The 16734-nt window shown below is 44.1% G+C and overlaps 2 protein-coding genes across 4 annotated transcripts; both read right to left on the bottom strand.

Annotated features, from left to right (window-relative positions):
* On the bottom strand, window positions 76–3829 carry LOC8072509. Its single transcript, XM_002439837.2, has 4 exons — window positions 2730–3829; window positions 2149–2636; window positions 1727–2042; window positions 76–1591 (listed from the first exon to the last, which is right to left on the bottom strand). Exons 1-4 carry the CDS (start codon window positions 2847–2849, stop codon window positions 419–421), a joined length of 2097 nt encoding a protein of 698 aa, XP_002439882.1. The 5' UTR covers window positions 2850–3829; the 3' UTR covers window positions 76–418.
* Window positions 6806–9421, bottom strand: LOC8072508 (60S acidic ribosomal protein P2B). 3 transcript variants are annotated; one of them, XM_021447306.1, is made up of 4 exons: window positions 9307–9421; window positions 8346–8441; window positions 7456–7679; window positions 6806–7156 (listed from the first exon to the last, which is right to left on the bottom strand). In XM_021447306.1, the coding sequence occupies exons 1-4, from the start codon at window positions 9395–9397 to the stop codon at window positions 7130–7132; spliced, it is 438 nt and encodes a 145-aa protein (XP_021302981.1). In that variant the 5' UTR covers window positions 9398–9421; the 3' UTR covers window positions 6806–7129. The 3 variants fall into 3 exon arrangements, with proteins under 3 accessions (XP_021302981.1, XP_021302980.1, XP_002439881.1); XM_021447305.1 differs by having other exon boundaries at window positions 8346–8453; window positions 9307–9399; XM_002439836.2 differs by lacking the exon at window positions 9307–9421 and adding an exon at window positions 9247–9290.

Genomic DNA, 16734 nt, shown 5'->3' with positions numbered 1-16734 from the left:
GAGATTGCAGACTTCCAGAGCAGTGTCTTTGCCTGTTTCTTGCATATTTCTCTCTGCAAATGCTTGTTCATAGGATGTTTCCGTTAAAAAAAATAGCTTTATTGCCATCCTAGTACCTTATCATAACTTACATCGGACAGACGGAATAATATTTCAAACACCAATACTGCTTACAAACAGAACTTGTTCTTAGTTTGCCACACTACATGGTATACATCACTACCAAATCTAAGACAAAATCGATGCAACAAATGGCATCTAACACCAACACAGACGTGAGATTTGAAGCATGGACAGGTACAGTTGAACTTTTTGATAGTTTTTTCAAAGCATGAACAGATGCGTTTGTACTTTCTGAGAGTTCCCCTAACCATGACCGTACTTGAAGGGTGTAGTTGTGTCTCCAGAAGGCATCACCCTAATAGTTGCCAGGCCGTGGAACTTCTCGGAGGAAGGAACCATCCCCTATTCTGAAATCTGACACAGGGACGCTACGCCCACCAGCAGCGGGCATGGATAGCAACATGGAACTTGGAGGATCATAGTATGGATCCAGTGACAACCCAGAACCATAGTCAGAAAAGGACAGAGCTGGCATAATATGATCAGCATGGTAGCTTGACCATACGTAGGATGGACTCATCGAGGTCAAACTGAACCTTGAACCATAGCCGTCCCTTGAGGCCATCTCATTTCTGGGAAACGAATCTGTTGGCAAACGAAACAAACCAGCAGGACCTACTGGTACTTTCACCTCATCATGTGGTAAGACCCTGTTAAGGTAGTCCTCTGGTGTTGGTAGTGCCAATATTTCCTGACTGAGAGGGGTTGACCTGCTGAGTGAAAGTTCCATGCCGTTGACTGGCAAATCATCCGGTGCTTGAAGTGCCAATATGTTCTGGCTGGGAGGACTTGGCCAGCTCAGCTTTGCTCTGAGAGACATCTTGGCACGTTGAAGGGCCTCTAGCACCCCTCCTACATCTTTGTTTGAGCATTGCTGAAATTGTGTATCAAGTTGGTTATCGGTATGGTTATGGAAGCATGAGGAGCTCCATTCTGAGACTTCGCTTTTAGGGGTATCACTTAGCGGGCTCCCAACTGATGATGTGTCTATGTATCGCTCAGAAGATCGAGCCTTCACATGGCAGCTTGAACCACTGTCTGAATTTTCATCTCCTTGACCCCTTCGATGTTCTACATTTAGTCTGTTATCACAGCTTCCCTGTGGTGGCAGAGCTGGTTTCCCAGGATTATTGCCACTTCCTTCAGGATTGCTTTTAGTTGTCAGCGCAGCCTTCCTAACCTGCAGTTCACCGTGGCTTGGAATTACTGCTGCAGTAGTCACTACACAATCATGACCAAACCCATCAGATTTGCACTGTTCAATAATACTATCTTTGGCTACATTTTGGGGCAATTCTGAAACAGGGCCGTTTGGTAGACATTCAGAGGGGTTGTTGATGCAATGAAGATTATTGTCACTTGATCTTGCCTGTTCACAAACCACTTCTTTATCTACAACCCGAGCAGTCTCCCTCCTCCCACAAGCAATTTCAGCCTGATTTAGCTTATTGTTTAAGTTAATATTATCCTGGAAGGTGGAGAGCAGAAATGAGTGCACAATATCAATATGAAAATATTAGCTCATTTGTTTTTTTATCCAGTCAAATGCAAGAACTACTAAATAAAAAAAAATGTTTCATATCTGAAATGGAAATGTGTGTACCGTAGCTGAATCCCGGTTCTTGCTGAATTTCTCCTCCCACTCCCTCTGAGCATTTTCTTCAGCCTCGAACTGTCCAATTAGCTCGGCCTGCTTCTCGAGTACCCTCTCCATCTCCCCATCCTTCTCATATACCATGGCACGATCATCACGATCCTCCACTCCTCCATTACTAGAAGACCCACGCCAATCTTGGCTCACCTCGCCATCAAAATCAGCCGGCTCATCAGTGCAAACAGTACAGTCTGATCTCCCCTGCCCGTCCTCCGTGCTCTCCACTGCATTGTCGTTGCCCTCCTCCTCGCCTCCTGTCTGAGATCTGTCAATCAGAAGAGCATGCATGTGTGTGAGTGTGCCAGGTAACTTATGCACAAACAACATGCCAGCAATTGGCATGGAACTCGAGCAATGTGCAAAGCCTGGACCTCGTCAGCTCCTTCTTCTTGATCTTCCGGCACGACTGCCCCGGGTGGTACTTGGGCGACGAATCCGCGGCGCGGGAAGAGTAAAAGTAGCCCCTCCTGTGACCGTGGCCGTGCCTCTGCCTTGGCTGCCTGCTCCTGTGCTGCTGGTGCATCGGCCGCCGCCTCTCGCATTCGTCGGGGCTCGCGGCGCGGCCTCTCCATGACAAGCCCCCGGCCTGAGCAGCCGCCGCCGCCGCCGCCGCCGGGGCTCCCGGCTCCGACCCCGACAGCGCGTCCTCCGCCGCATTCCCGCCGCCCCCGTCCCTCTCGGCGGCATCGGGGTCGCGGTCGCCCGTGCCAGCCTCGTCCTCTGAGCCTGAGTCGTCCCCGGCGTCGGATAGGCGGCCGAAGCCCTGGGCGTCGAGGATGGCGAGCACCTCCGCGGCCGCCCGCTCCGCCTTGCGCCGCTGCGCCGTCACCGTCCGGAGCTGCTCCTCCAGCTCCACCACCTGCAGCGACGGGCTCGATGACTAAGCCGCCGGGAATGCGAGGAGGAAGGAAGGAAGGAAGCCTGCCGACGAAATGCGCGCGCGCGCACTTACCCGCTTGGCAAGGTGGTCGGCCCGCTCCTTGGCGGCGCGAGAGACGGAGCGCTCGGAGAGGAGGCGCGCGCGGAGGAAGTCGATGGTCATGGCCGTCGTCGCGTCCGCCGCCATCCCCATTGCCGAACCCGCGTGGCGGAGTCTAGCGGTCTTGTCTCCGACTCCGAAGCCGCGCGCCCTCAGTCCTCTCACTCTCAGTGCTCACCGCGGCATGCATCCCTCTCTGCTTTCTTCTCATCTCAGGTCTCGGGAGCCCCGTGCTGCCAGTCGCATCCAAAGCGACGCGGAGGCGATGGTGTGCCACTGTGCCGCGACCGACCGCGACCGAAAGCCTACGCTTTGGCTTTTGCCAACCGCCGCCCGCGTGCCGCGTCCCGTGCGCAACGAAGCTGCCTGTGTCTGTGTGGCTGTGGCCTTGTGGGGTGCCCTCGCGATCACGTACTCACGTGATGCCATGAATCCGTGATGACCGGACGGTTGGACCCTTTTGCTTTACGCCACTCCCGTGTGTGACACCCAGTAGCGGCAGTGCCCATCGGGCGCGCGAGGCGTGGCTCGACGTAACGTAGAGGCCATGCCAATATGCCATGGAGTCGCCGGTGTCGGAACAGGTTGGTGCTCCATTCACCACACACAGATAGCACCGCTCCAAGCATGGCAAATGGCAAATACCCCACAGGTGCAACGTACTACTGCCATCAAACTTGTTGACGGTGAATGCAGTGGCGAAGCTATAGCAAACTAGAGGGATGCACATGTCTTATGGGTGCCTAGATATGTATTTTAGGTCAGTCTCAATATATGTTTCATGATAATGTCATGAACATTAAATAGGGTTGGTAGGGTCATTAAGTGAATGAGTTTTATCAAATGAGAGAGGAGTTTTATCCTCATGAAACTCTTGTGGCTCGGTTACCTAGTTTACAGTCTTGGTAACTGTGTCATGAAACTATGCATTGAGACTAGCCTTAGAGCAAGTTAATAATACAACTCACTTGTTGACCGTAAGATTCCTTGCAGCTTTCTTCCAACTCACTCATCATACAATAGTTAGCTATTCACTATTAATACATGACACACTTATCTCTCTCACAAAGTTTCTTAATTAGCTATTCACTATTAATACATGACACACTTATCTCTCTCACAAAGTTTCTTGATTCTTGCGTCTAAACTGGCTGTAAGCTTATAGTCTGCTTCTTCTCTCTTTCCTCTCTTCTCTCCTCTACCTCAGCATTTAACCGGCTTACAGCCCACTATAATACTTGCTCTTATGGGATATATGTATAGTAAAATTTTAACCAATTATATTGTTTTTACAATTTTTGGGGGTGCCTTTGCACCCCCTCTTCAAGTTGTAGCTTCGCCCCTAGGTGAATGTGATCCAAGCCAACACACCTGTAGGGCCTTAAACGCTCAAAGAGATTACAAATTAACTTGCAATACAGTAAGAACACAGCGTAATTAATCAAAATCGATCTAGAGACCAATAAAGCCGATGTAGAGCTCGTCCTTGGCCAAAAACGCTCCCGAACTTCTCCCAATAAGACCCATCAAGAAAGAACACGTGAAGGATCTCCTAAAACTAGCAATGCCGCCTAGGATGACGATAAATCACGCGGGAGATGTGGCGAACAACAGGAGGGGTCGAGAGATGAGTAAACGGGCAAAAGGAGTTGATAGATTGATTTTTTAACAATTGAATAGATAGAAACTCAATCGGGCATGATCCTTTCATGTAAACGGGCAAAAGTTTAGCTGATCCATACGGGCCGTAGTCCATTAGCCAAGCATAACTAGTTCATCATTATGGATGTATATGCACCTTAGCAAAGGATCCAAACATGCACAGACGTAGTTTGGCTAATTTTTACTTAGCTCTAACTAACAATTAAACTTAGTCGATCCCACTACAAGAAATGTGTGGTTTTTTGACATTTTGTTATGTCATAATATATCAAATTTATGTCACAATTTAAGATTTATGACAATTAGTTGACAAAAATCAAAACGTCAAAAAACCACTGTCACAAAATTAATACGTGACATTTGTATGTTAAACGTCACAACATATGACATCAATTTATTGTCACAAATCCTTGCACCATGCCATGTAGGCAGCTGATGTGGCAAGACAGACAAATGTCATAAAATTGAAATACGGCCTGTTAAGGTCCATATCAGAGGAAGGCTTGTAATGGACCACAAATGTTATTTGGGCTCATCATTTTCAACGTGGCCAAGTTTATTTTTAATTTATTTCAGTCCATATTTTTTAGTTCCAAATTAGTCTATTTTTTCCCTCAAATCATCCAGGACCATTCACAGATCTGTCAGTACCAATTATACTTTTTTCGAACGGTGCATTCACAGATCTGTCAGCCTAGACCATTCATACCATCACATAAAAGCCCAACTTAATATATTGAAATAGTTCATATACATAATTTATTCAAACGGTGCACATATAAACATCCCCACATTTCTTTTCCAAACATATATGTTTACATACGCATCAGCAAAACCTGCTCCACCTAGGACTTTGTAACTAAGATGAAAGTGCTTCTCCAGTCCTACAATTATTATGTTGAAAATTCCAACTTGGTCTCATCCTGCAAACGTTTGATACATATCATTTTTTTTTGCAAAGAATTTGATACATATCAGTTTATTATACAAAAGCATGAACAAGTAAGAAGTGGCTTGTACCCGGATCTGGCCGGGTCACCGCTGCATGACCGAGTTCGTACCCAGATCCAGCCGGGTCGCCACTCCACCCAAGGCCACGCAGGCCAGTCACGCTCCAGATGCCGTGCGTGTCGAGCCGCGGAGCCACAGGCAAGGGGGCGCCGTCGCGCGAGCGCCCTCACCGAGGCCGCGGCCGCACCGCATCAAGGCCCGCTACGCGGGGACGGCGAGCCGTGGTCCGCCACCGCTCAGAGCTGCAAGGTCGGGTAGCCTACCGTGTGCCTGTGCGCGAGACACAAGGCCGGATGGTGCACCATGCGTCCGTGGGCGGAGCCGCCGTCGAGGCCGAGTGCTTGCGTGCTGTGCGTGCCTTTGGGGCTGCGGGAGCTGGCCGACCATCACGGCTCATGCCTGAGCTCCCAAGCTGGGCAGCCATGGCTGCCCTGCTCTCCCTGTGCGTTGGCTGCTAGAAAGGATGAGGAAGAAAGAAAGTGTCGGCTGAGCAGAGTGGAGAGTGCAACGATTGAGTGTGAGCTGTCCTTTTATATGAGTCCAGAATAATTTGTGACCATTGGATCAAGATGAGTGGCTCAGATTCATCAACTATTAAGTTTTGCTTAAGTGGGTTTCTACTTGGCTTCAAGGGGAGGCCGAGCTGGCCATCGCCTGTTCCTACTAGGCTTTCAAGAGGAGGCCGAGCAAGCCTAGTAGGTCATGCCTGCTATTGGCTGCAATAGTTTTATTTATTTATTTATTTCCTAAGGCCAATTAAGTTTTCTTTTTTCCTAGAATTTATTTTTTTTATTATTTAACATCAGTGCATTCTAAGTAATTTTATGATTAATTTAATTCAGTTACAGGTTTATGCTTTATATATATTTATTCACTGAAAATTATTTAAAATTCACCTGTACTTTTAAGATGGTCTCTAATTAAATGGAACCAACGGGAAATTTCATTTATTTATTTATCATATTTCACATTTGAGCTCTAAAACATCTAAATAATGTATGCATTATAATCATTGTGGAGCGCTTTTCCTAATGGTGTACTCTAATTTGCCATTTGAGAATAATTGTGATAATGATATATTTAAAATTATTTCTAACATCTATTTGTACCAGTTTTGCGTACGAACAACAATGTTTTAAAAAATCAATAAATTATTTTGTGATACACAAACTCTACCATAGGTTGATAGCATTTGCAAAATTAGCCTTTGTGACATAGAAAATGTCTCTATGACGTAGCAAACATTGTCATTGGATGCAATTAGACTAGCTATATGACGTTTTTGTGATATACAATTTTTTATTGTCACAAAGTCGAAATGCCTTAAACAGAATGTCATAAACCGGATGATATAATGACATTATGAACTATTGTCATACTAAATACGTCAAAAAATCATGCATTTCTTGTAGTGTCCAAACATGCCTTAATATATGTAGATAACATTCAACTTGTGATTCTTGATGATGCACACTGAGATATCATGATACCAAGGTACGTACTAGACATATACAATTATACATTGTTACCAATATTATTATGGGACCATTCGACTTAAAGATTCCTGAAGAAGATGCACACTCGTATATCACACGCAAAATAGCATAAGTATGTAGTAGCTATTGACACTGTTATTTCGTGGACACCGGCCAATATTATGGGACCATTCGCGAGAGAAACTGGAAACGGGCAGTGGTGCTTTAATCGAACAAGCTGAAACCCATATCCTGCAAGAAATTCAGCAAGATTGACAGTCAGCAAGGATGTAGGAGTACTCACAAAAAGTGATTAATGAATAACATAAAAGGGAACAGTGTGGCACGAATTAGTATGTTGCTTGTTGAGTGAAAAGTTTAGGAGTTAAAATATATATGTAGCCAGCGAGGCAGCTGATCACAATTGCTGTGCCAAACTAGAAAGGAACTCCTTCAGCGCCAAGAAGCAGACAGACCAAGTAGATCGTCCATTGGTGGACAATTGACGTAGAACTAAATGATTTAACTTTTTTTTGGTGAGAGATACTTACTTCATCAGACTCTTCCTTCTCTTCGACTTTCTCCTCCTTCTTTGGCTCTTCAGCAGGTGCCGCACCACCAGCTGCAGCAGCCGGAGCTCCCATGGCAATTGCACCACCACCTGAAGTCACAGAGGATAACCTTTCCCTTCCGGCTGCAATCACTTCTGTTATGTCCTTGTCTTTGAGTTCTGTGAGCAGGAACTCCAGTTTCTCTTCATCAGCTTCAGCACCAACTGTAAGGAAGACAGATATTGTTGTTAAGGCAAACAAGGTCAAGCATAGTGTACAGATATAGTTTTTCCCACATAATTATCCCAACATCATTGCGTTGCAAACAGAATGAACAACTTATTGTGCGGTGACCTAGACAACTTCCACAACGATCGTATCATCTGTTCTAATACAACTTGAAATCAGATCCATATCGTGGCTAGACACGCAATATTCTAACTCGTATCTGATATGGCTGGGGAATTGTCCTTATTAATCTGGATAAGAGTAACAATGGCAGGGAATGGAGTCTGTTCGCCCTCCCTAGGAGGTTCTGAGGGCCATTAACTATAAGGCAAAGCACACTAATAAACTCCCTAGCTTGACTAACAGAAGCTAACTTTAGTAACAAACCCCAAGACTCAATAGACTTAAACTAAACTAATCAACCTCAGCCACCTTCTTGCATGCAAAATAATTAATCAACCTCAGCCACTAGTGGACACCTTCTTGCATGCAAGATAACTAATCAACCTCAACCACTAGTGAAGGCAGACTTCTTCTCTTGCTGCATGCAAGACAACTAATCAACCTCAGCCACTAGATAACAGATAAAAGAAAGTTATGACCAAATTTAAATCTGAAGAAGCAGCAGTTATTACAACCAGTCACCAGAATAGCAGAAATACCTGATTCCAGAATGTTCTTAACATCATCAGCAGTCGGAGAAGTGTTTCCACCCAGAACAGCAAGCAGGTAGGCAGCTATTACCTTCATCCTGAAAACTGCACAAATGCCTAGAACAACTTTATCTCTTAAAGACAAATCAATGCACTCGGGTCAGCATATACAAAACATGGTGCAACTTAAATATCGTGGGACAGAAAAACAGGGCATCCTACCTCTTAGCAATTGAGGATAACGAGACAAGCAAACACATCATGCGATTGACTAGATTACAATAACACAAGCCCAATTCAAGTAGGCATATAACGATCTATTTGGATCCATAATATCTTTAGGAATAGGTAGTTGATAGCCAAATGTTAGTCAAATTCAAACATTCCTCAAGCCATACAAACAGCTCCACAGACCCTAAAGAGCAGCTTGGACACAGGGCTTTGGACCCGAATACTAAGGGCTCGGATAGTCGGATTTAATCCCAAGCGACCCCCACCACAAAAACCTGTCCCTACTCATCCTAATCCTACCTAATCCCTTCGATCTCAGATTCGTGCCATGGAAGGCGCAAGTTTCTTTGTCAGGGAAAAGAAAACTAAATTTGCAATACCGCATAATCGTTGCTTAATATGTACCGTCTCCCTCCGAAACACGCATAAAAAAAATCGAATGGAAAAGGCTAGCCGTGATCTTAGAAATGAAGAACTGGAGACACGGAGTATACTATACCATACCACCTCAGGAAGAGGCAACAACATGCCAAAGATGGATCGATGAGACAATCAAACAAATAATAATAATAGGTCTAAATCCACTGACCCCTACGCAACATCAAACACAAATTTCACTGGCAACCTAAACAGTTGTCCATTCTACCACGGAATCGTGAATAGTTGCAGAACACAAGACCTCTGTTATGCGCTTCGGGTGCAAATACAGAAAAATCGTTTGGGATCCGCGGACGCGTACCTCGAGAGCTGAACCTGAACCTAGGATAAGAGAAGAAGCGGATGCCTGCGGCGGCGGACAGTAGCACAGCAGTCAGCAGTGTCCCGAACATTCTTCTCAATAATAGAGCTATATATATATATTCTCGGTTGAAAACGGCCAGGATTCAGTCCTCCTGGTCCTGGGGCAACCGAATCTGGGCCGCTCGACTCGGACAAATCACTGGACCAAGAAAAGCCCACACACACACACCGGCCGAAAAGAAAAGCCCACACACGACCAAGAGGCTAATCGCACATGTGGACTTGGGCCTAGCAAAGGAGGAGCAAGTGTTCGATTCATCTTTGGGCCTCAGATCATGCACGGGCTGAGAGCCCGTGATCAATGGGCCATATGTGTCCCTCTTGTATTTCTTTTCCTCTTCTAGTCTAGAGAAAAGAAAAGGAAAAAGGGTTCTCTCATATAAAGAAAGACCTTTTTTTGCTAAAAAAAACTACAGAAAGACCTTTCTTTGATGCCTTGCTGCGCTCCATATATTCATGATGAACTTGGCCAAACAAACAAACAAACAAACAGTGAGCACCAACGCACACTTGAAATTCCCACCACACCTGGCCACCTTCCTATACATTAATTAATTAATTAATTAATTATGTACAAGAAAAAGAAAAAGAAAAAGAAAAAGGCAACGATTACATTCCACTAGCCGATAGCCCGGTACGAGATGGAAGAAAAAGTCCAAAGAGCCAAGCATATTCTCATATTACGGTGCGGCGTATGCATAGCGATAGCGTACGTTGCCGAAACAAACCCGACAGGCTTGGCTAGCTGAAGGCACGCACTTTGACGGGCAAAAGAAGGCAACTAATTGCCCACTGACGACCGTCCGCCACTCATTCGGTGTAATCATGTGCCGGCGGCCGCCGCTGCATACTGCTCCTTCGTCTAAAAAAAAATCGTTGTTGTTAATTTTTAAATATCTTATTTAACCATCCGTGTTATTAAAACTTTTTATATAAATATCATCTATTTTGACGAGGGGTCAAACATAATTCCTCATCACTCGCCATTCGCCACCCCAACCGGTGGTCACTGGCCGGGCAACAACCCAGACGCCCGTTCCCGTGGCCGGCCGGGCGGCCGGCGGTGATATATCACCGGTGTGTGCTGCATGCGTTTGTCGGCTTTTTCGCGTGCGCGCCGCGCCATGCATGCAGATGCATCCTTTTCCTTTCGACCTAGCTAGCACTTGGCAGCAGGCACATGCATCCTTATCATCCTAGGATACGGCCTACGGTGTTGTACGCGCGGCGCGGGTACGGCGAGCGACGACGGACCACACGGCCAAGGCCACCCCCACCCCCCCCTGGCGTGGTCTGGTGCTAGTGTTGCTGCCTTGCTGGTGCGTGCGTGGATTCGATCATGGGGGGACAACCGGTGGTCGGTCCATTCGGCGCCCACGTCTGTGCTGCCGCTGCCGGGGGTCGTCGCCTCGCCGCTGCCTCGCTGGGGGTTTGGGATGGCAGTACAGTACCACCAGTACTGCATGCTAACGACCTGACTGAGGCCTTGTTTAGTTCACCTGAAAATTAAAAAAAAAATTCAATATTTCTGTCATATCGAATCTTTTGGCACATACATAAAGTATTAAATATCGACGAAAATAAAAACTAACTGTACAGTTTAACTGTAAATTGTGAGACGAATTTTTTAATCCTAGTTAGTTCATAATTGAATAATATTTATCGTAAACAAACGAAAATACTATACAAAATCTTTTTATCTAAACAAGGCCTCGGCTTATGCCTGCCAACCGGCCTGCATGGCTGCCTGGCGTAGTCATGCCGCATGGCCCTGGGACCTGCTTGATGCATGATGGGATCGGATTCGTCCGTGCGGCTTCATGTCGATCGAGGTGTCATCGTACTGGCGAAAGCTGCAGCTGTTCAGGTCGCACGTGCTACCTCCAGCACTTTGATCGAAAAAGGATCTCGCGCTGTCTTTCGCACATGTGGTGAATGGGGAAAAAAAAATCCAGCTCAAAACGAAAAGACTTGAGTAAAGTGCTACTAATTCAGGATCATCTTGCAGTTGTAGATATTAGACATTACGAAAGGAAATACCAAATGGAAAAAGAAATCTAGCTCCCGTTTGGATGCACACATGTACTATATATTCAGTAAAACTTATTTAAATATTTATATATCCACCTCAATCTATATGTAGTATTCTCTAATGAGACCTTAAGTGTGGGACAATATCAAAGCTTCAATCCACGCCTTTACTCGATGCATGTTGGCAGTGCAAAATCATTTTTAAACCTTGTTTGGTTAAGGAGGTGAAAAATTTTTAGATACCGTAACATTTTCGTGTTTATTTAATAATTATTGTCCATCTATGAACTAACTAGCTAAGTTCAAAGATTTGTCTTATAAATTATAGATAAATTGTACAATTATCTGTATTTAATATTTTATGCATGTATCTTAATATTTAATGTGATAACAAATCTTAAAAAGTTTTCGATAGCACTTTCGTTTGTATTTGACAAATATTGTCCAATCATAGATTAACTAGGCTCAAAAGATTCGTCTCGTCAATTCCGACCGAACTGTGCAATTAGTTTTTATTTTCGTCTATATTTAATACTCTATGCATGCATCTAAATATTCGATGTGACGAAGAATCTGAATAATTTTGTGAAATTTTTTGGAAACTAAACAAGGCCATGGCCTCAGCCCTAGCGTTTGCAGTAGCTAGCTTCTTGTCGCTCCCTCGTCAGCCCCACGCGACGCGACCCACGCCTGTCAAATGCAGCGCAGCGCAGCACAACTTTTTAATAATTAATTAACGGTAGTGCGTGTGTGCGTGAGTGAGTGCGACCGAGAGGGAGAGCATCTTCCTTCTTCAGGCCGGCCGCCGCCACTAAGCACCTAGCTTTGCATTGTGCCAAAAGGAACAATAATGGGTTTCTTACACAGTCATAACCATCCCGATTAGTGGTAAGCACGCACGCATTTTTGAAGTGCGCGCGGGTGCTCGATCAGGCACTTTCTGCTCCGATCCACGGGCACGGGGCGTTGATGTTCTCGACCCGACACCATGTGTTCGGAAAGTTGCACCACTTTATATTCCATTCATTCATGCTGTTGCAGCAGGAGTAAGGGGACGACACGGGGACCATATATATATATATATATGTTTTGTTGCATTCCAGTGGACTGGAGCGCCGATCGAGCGCGCACGCAGGACGAGGACTCAAGGCGGTATTGCGATGTTCGGTGAGAGGCTGATGAGATAGAATGCGATGGAACGAGTTTTTATAAACTACTGTGCTAATCACTTTACATTATAGTACGATACGATGGGCGCGCGTGTGATGAGATGGCATCTCGCACCTGTGCTTTTGTCCGTTGCGCGCGCGCATCGATCTGTAGTATATATATAATCGTCACACAACGAACGGTGGTGGTACAGTCATGATCGAGAAGCCCTCGTCCTCACGGAAAACTTTAAAGAAATACGGCGCAGATCTAAGAGAGATTCTCTCTTTCGGAAAGCTAACCATCCAGCGTTTTTTTTATATAAGGCCACCCTGACCGTTAATCACATGAACAAACCATGGTGTCGACCAGCCGGCTAGCCATCCGACGGAGTTTGCCGCCTTTTTAATTACTATCTCCATACTAAACAAATAGAGTCAGTTTTTTTAGCGACACGGTCTCCAAAACATAACTTTAACTTCTTGTGTTTTATAAAAAATAGTTATCAAAAATAATATATGTATATTTGTATGAAAGAAATTTTCAAGACAAATCTAGTTTTGACATTTTTCAAACTCAACAATTTAACAGTTATTTATGTTTTATATTTTCAATCTTTGATTCAAGTCTTATTCAAAACGATTTTATTTTTGAGCATGGAAGGAGTATTAGGTAATAAACTAATAATCAGGTTCTACGTTGTTCCAGTGCGTTCCGAGAGATCGATGGATCTGTTTAGCCTTTCATTCATGTCACCGCACCGCATGCATGTGGGTTGTTTTTGTGCCTTTGTAGTGGCGGGATCACAGGTGGAGACAGAAAAAAAAAAGTTATCCAGAGGGAAATTAATTAGGTGGGTTATCCAGAGTTTATTAGGTGGGGTTTTAGTAAAGATATAGAGCTTATTAAGATGTACTCCTACAATTTTCATACAAAGTTTGTATTATATGTAGAAGTTATGAATTTTTTTTCAACTATTTCTAGGGACGGGTATCTTAAAAGTGTCATTTTTGTTAATCAATTTCTAAATACGAAATATGAAATGCCCGCCTTTGTTACTAGCTACTTTTAGAGGCACATGTTATCTCTATAAATAGTCTATTAATGTAATACTCGATTTTAAGGACAAAATCAGATACACACCATATGTGAGTTTTAGAAGTCAAATCTCACATATAGCTACAGATAAGGGGTAATATCAAAAGACAATGCATAAATATATAACATACTTAATATAAAAGAGATAACCTTTCATAGCAAACTACGGATAGACAACTCCAAACTTCGGGTATTAACTTCTCTCCACAGGATCCAACTGACTGGTTGATCACAAGTCCAAAACTTCTCCTGAGGTGTGGGGGAATTGCAAGAGTGAGCACATATCGTACTCAACAAGTATAACCAGGGGTTCATGAGGCTCAATAAGCTGACACTGCATTTAGCTTTTATATGTAGATATCATATTTAATCGTTGGATAGCAAATATCAAGGTAGCATATTAAATCCCATAACCACATGATCAATGTATACAAGAATTAAGAATAACACATATAAACAACATAATAAACCATCATTTATTATCATTATTCACGTTCATCAGTGTCCATCTATTCCGTCAGTTTTCCGGGCCGCCCGTATCCGTGGGCACGGCTAGTATACCAGATTTAACACTCTACAGAGGTTGTACATCTTTACCCATGAGTCATGATTTACCCTTTCGCCCGAGGCCCGTCGACCTCTTAGCTCACTTCCAAGGAAAGCCGGCAGGGTTCACTATGAAGTCTTTCAAAGGTTCGTCTAACAAGTTACGGCCGCAAGGTTTCCTTTGCGCGCAGATATAGATACCCCCCCTTCCAAATGGCACAATGACGCGCAGCCTATACACATAAGGACAGGGGCTCGCACTATACCCAAAACGGTTCAGCCCCTCCGCCCTTTCGGGTAACCTCTAACAAGCTAGAAAAGCTTACTCATACTTGACTAAAGCCAGAGCCATATAGCCCTCATGGTTGTACGAGTTGTCCCAGCTTTTACCAAGGGATAAGTTCTTATGGAGAGTCAAGATCAATCTAGCAAAAGCCAGAGTTCTTTCCACCCTTTATGTTCAAGTTGCTAGAAAGCTTATTTTATTGTTTATTGTATATCCAATATTCATGTTACAAGATCATGGATTATAATCAAGCACTAGCAAGAACTACCCAAATGCATATCCAAATAGATAACAAGGAATTCAGGATAACAATCATCTATGATTTTGCTAAGGTCATCAAGGTGGACACATGCATATGATATATGTATTAAAAGTGTGTAGGTAACAAGGATAGTCCCAAGTTATACTTGCCTTGATCAAAGCTCTCCTAAGCCTGCTGCTGGTCGTCAAAAGATTGACCTTGATCACCAACGTATCGCTCACCGTCTATACCCGATCATCAATCAACAACACGCAATCCAATATAGACAGTCATACACGAAGCAAACAAGCTATAATTAGAACAATACACCAAACAGTGGTAAAACAAATATAAAAGTTTATCAAAATATTCTACGCAGCGCTACGATCACATAAACGTAAAGTTCACGAAAATCGGAATTAAACGGAGAAGTTATGCATTTTCCAAGATTTTCCTATAGAGAAATAATTAATTAAATGCTACTGCAGAAATAAAAAGTTTCAAAACAGTAAACTAATACTTCTAACATGTAGAGCTTGTGAACACGAATCTAACGAAATTTGAATGGACAAAAACGGAGTTAAAATGAGAATTTTATGACCAAAACAATTTGAATGGCAAACTTGTAAATACAGGAAAACGTAATCTGCCTAAGCCGAACGGGAATACGTTTTTAAACGGAGAAAACGTACTCTGCGCAAGCCGCCAAGGACTGCGGAGTAAAAGCTGAAAAGTTTCTGGGACTCTTTATGAAGTTTCGCAGCGAAGGGGTATCTTCTATTTTTGGCCTTTGATCTCCAATCCAATGGCTCAGATTTCTTCCAGGGGTTCCGGCGGCGGCCGGCCGTCTTCCTGCGCTCCGGCACGGTGGCGCGCCAAGAGCACCGCCGCGAAGCTTGCCGGCGCACGCGAAGGAGACGTCTCCAAGCACCAAAAACACAACCGAGGACATGGGCGCGTAGAGGAGGAAAAGGCGAGCTCACCAAGGGGATTAATTCCGCCAGAGAGAGAGCGAGGAGCTCGGTTGGTGATGGAGAACTAAGCCGGTTCGGCGAGATCCAAAACGCGACGTCTAGGGCATGTATTTGCGGCGTGGGTGGGGGAAACAAGGCGCGAGGCGTTGCTGGGATCTTTATAGGGCTCAGGTAATCAACTTGGCAAGGAAATCTCGGAAGAAACGGAATTGGATTCGGCGTTCACGGCTTCGGCTGAGTCCAGCTCGCACACGGCGAGAGGAAGACGACGGGCGCCGCCAGGTGGGGCCTGGGTGTCAGCATGTGGGAAGAGGGGAAGAATGGAAAGGGGAGAGGAAGGTTTGGGCCTCCGGGCCAGAAACAGTGGAGAAAGTTGTTTTTCTTTTTTTTTTCTTTTCCTTTGTTTGTTTTTTTATTTATTTAAAAGCCTTTTCAAACTCATTTAAAAATCCTTTTTAAATCTGTTTGAAATATTTTGAACTTTTGTCAAACACACACACATCAATAAATCAAATGCAAAGGCATGAATTCTCAAACATATTGCTAAACTCCTATGATAAATTTTATTTTGATGAAGAATATTATTTCCTATGTTTCATGAGCACAAAAAAATCATAATTAAATCATTTTAGCTCTATTTCCCAGAAAACAATTTTTAGGGTGTTACAATTAACAAAAAGACAAATTACTTACAATGTCTGCCCCTGTAAATGTTTAACAGATGTGAGTGCTGTTTTAGATCCGCTTTTTCATCATTTATAGAAGTGACTTCTAAAAATGTTTAACAGATGCGAGTGTCGTCTTAGATCCGCTTGACTATTTATAGATAGAAGAGTGACCTCTGTGAATAAAGGTGTCTCTTAAAATCCTACTTTAAGTAGTGTTTATCTTGTCTCTTGTGGTTAGTCTCCATTCTAGTTCTTGTAGCTCTGTTAGTCTTAGCGTATTGGCGCAAGAGAGAGGTACCTCTTCATATGGATGGTTGGTCTAGAGGAAAAAAAGATGATATTTTGTGTTATAATTGTGCAAGCAACAAGAAAG

This window comes from Sorghum bicolor, chromosome 9 (genome assembly GCF_000003195.3).
Source record: "Sorghum bicolor cultivar BTx623 chromosome 9, Sorghum_bicolor_NCBIv3, whole genome shotgun sequence".
Taxonomy (NCBI): Eukaryota; Viridiplantae; Streptophyta; class Magnoliopsida; order Poales; family Poaceae; genus Sorghum; species Sorghum bicolor.
Note: the sequence above shows the minus strand (reverse complement) of the source record. Positions and strands in the feature narration are given on the sequence as shown.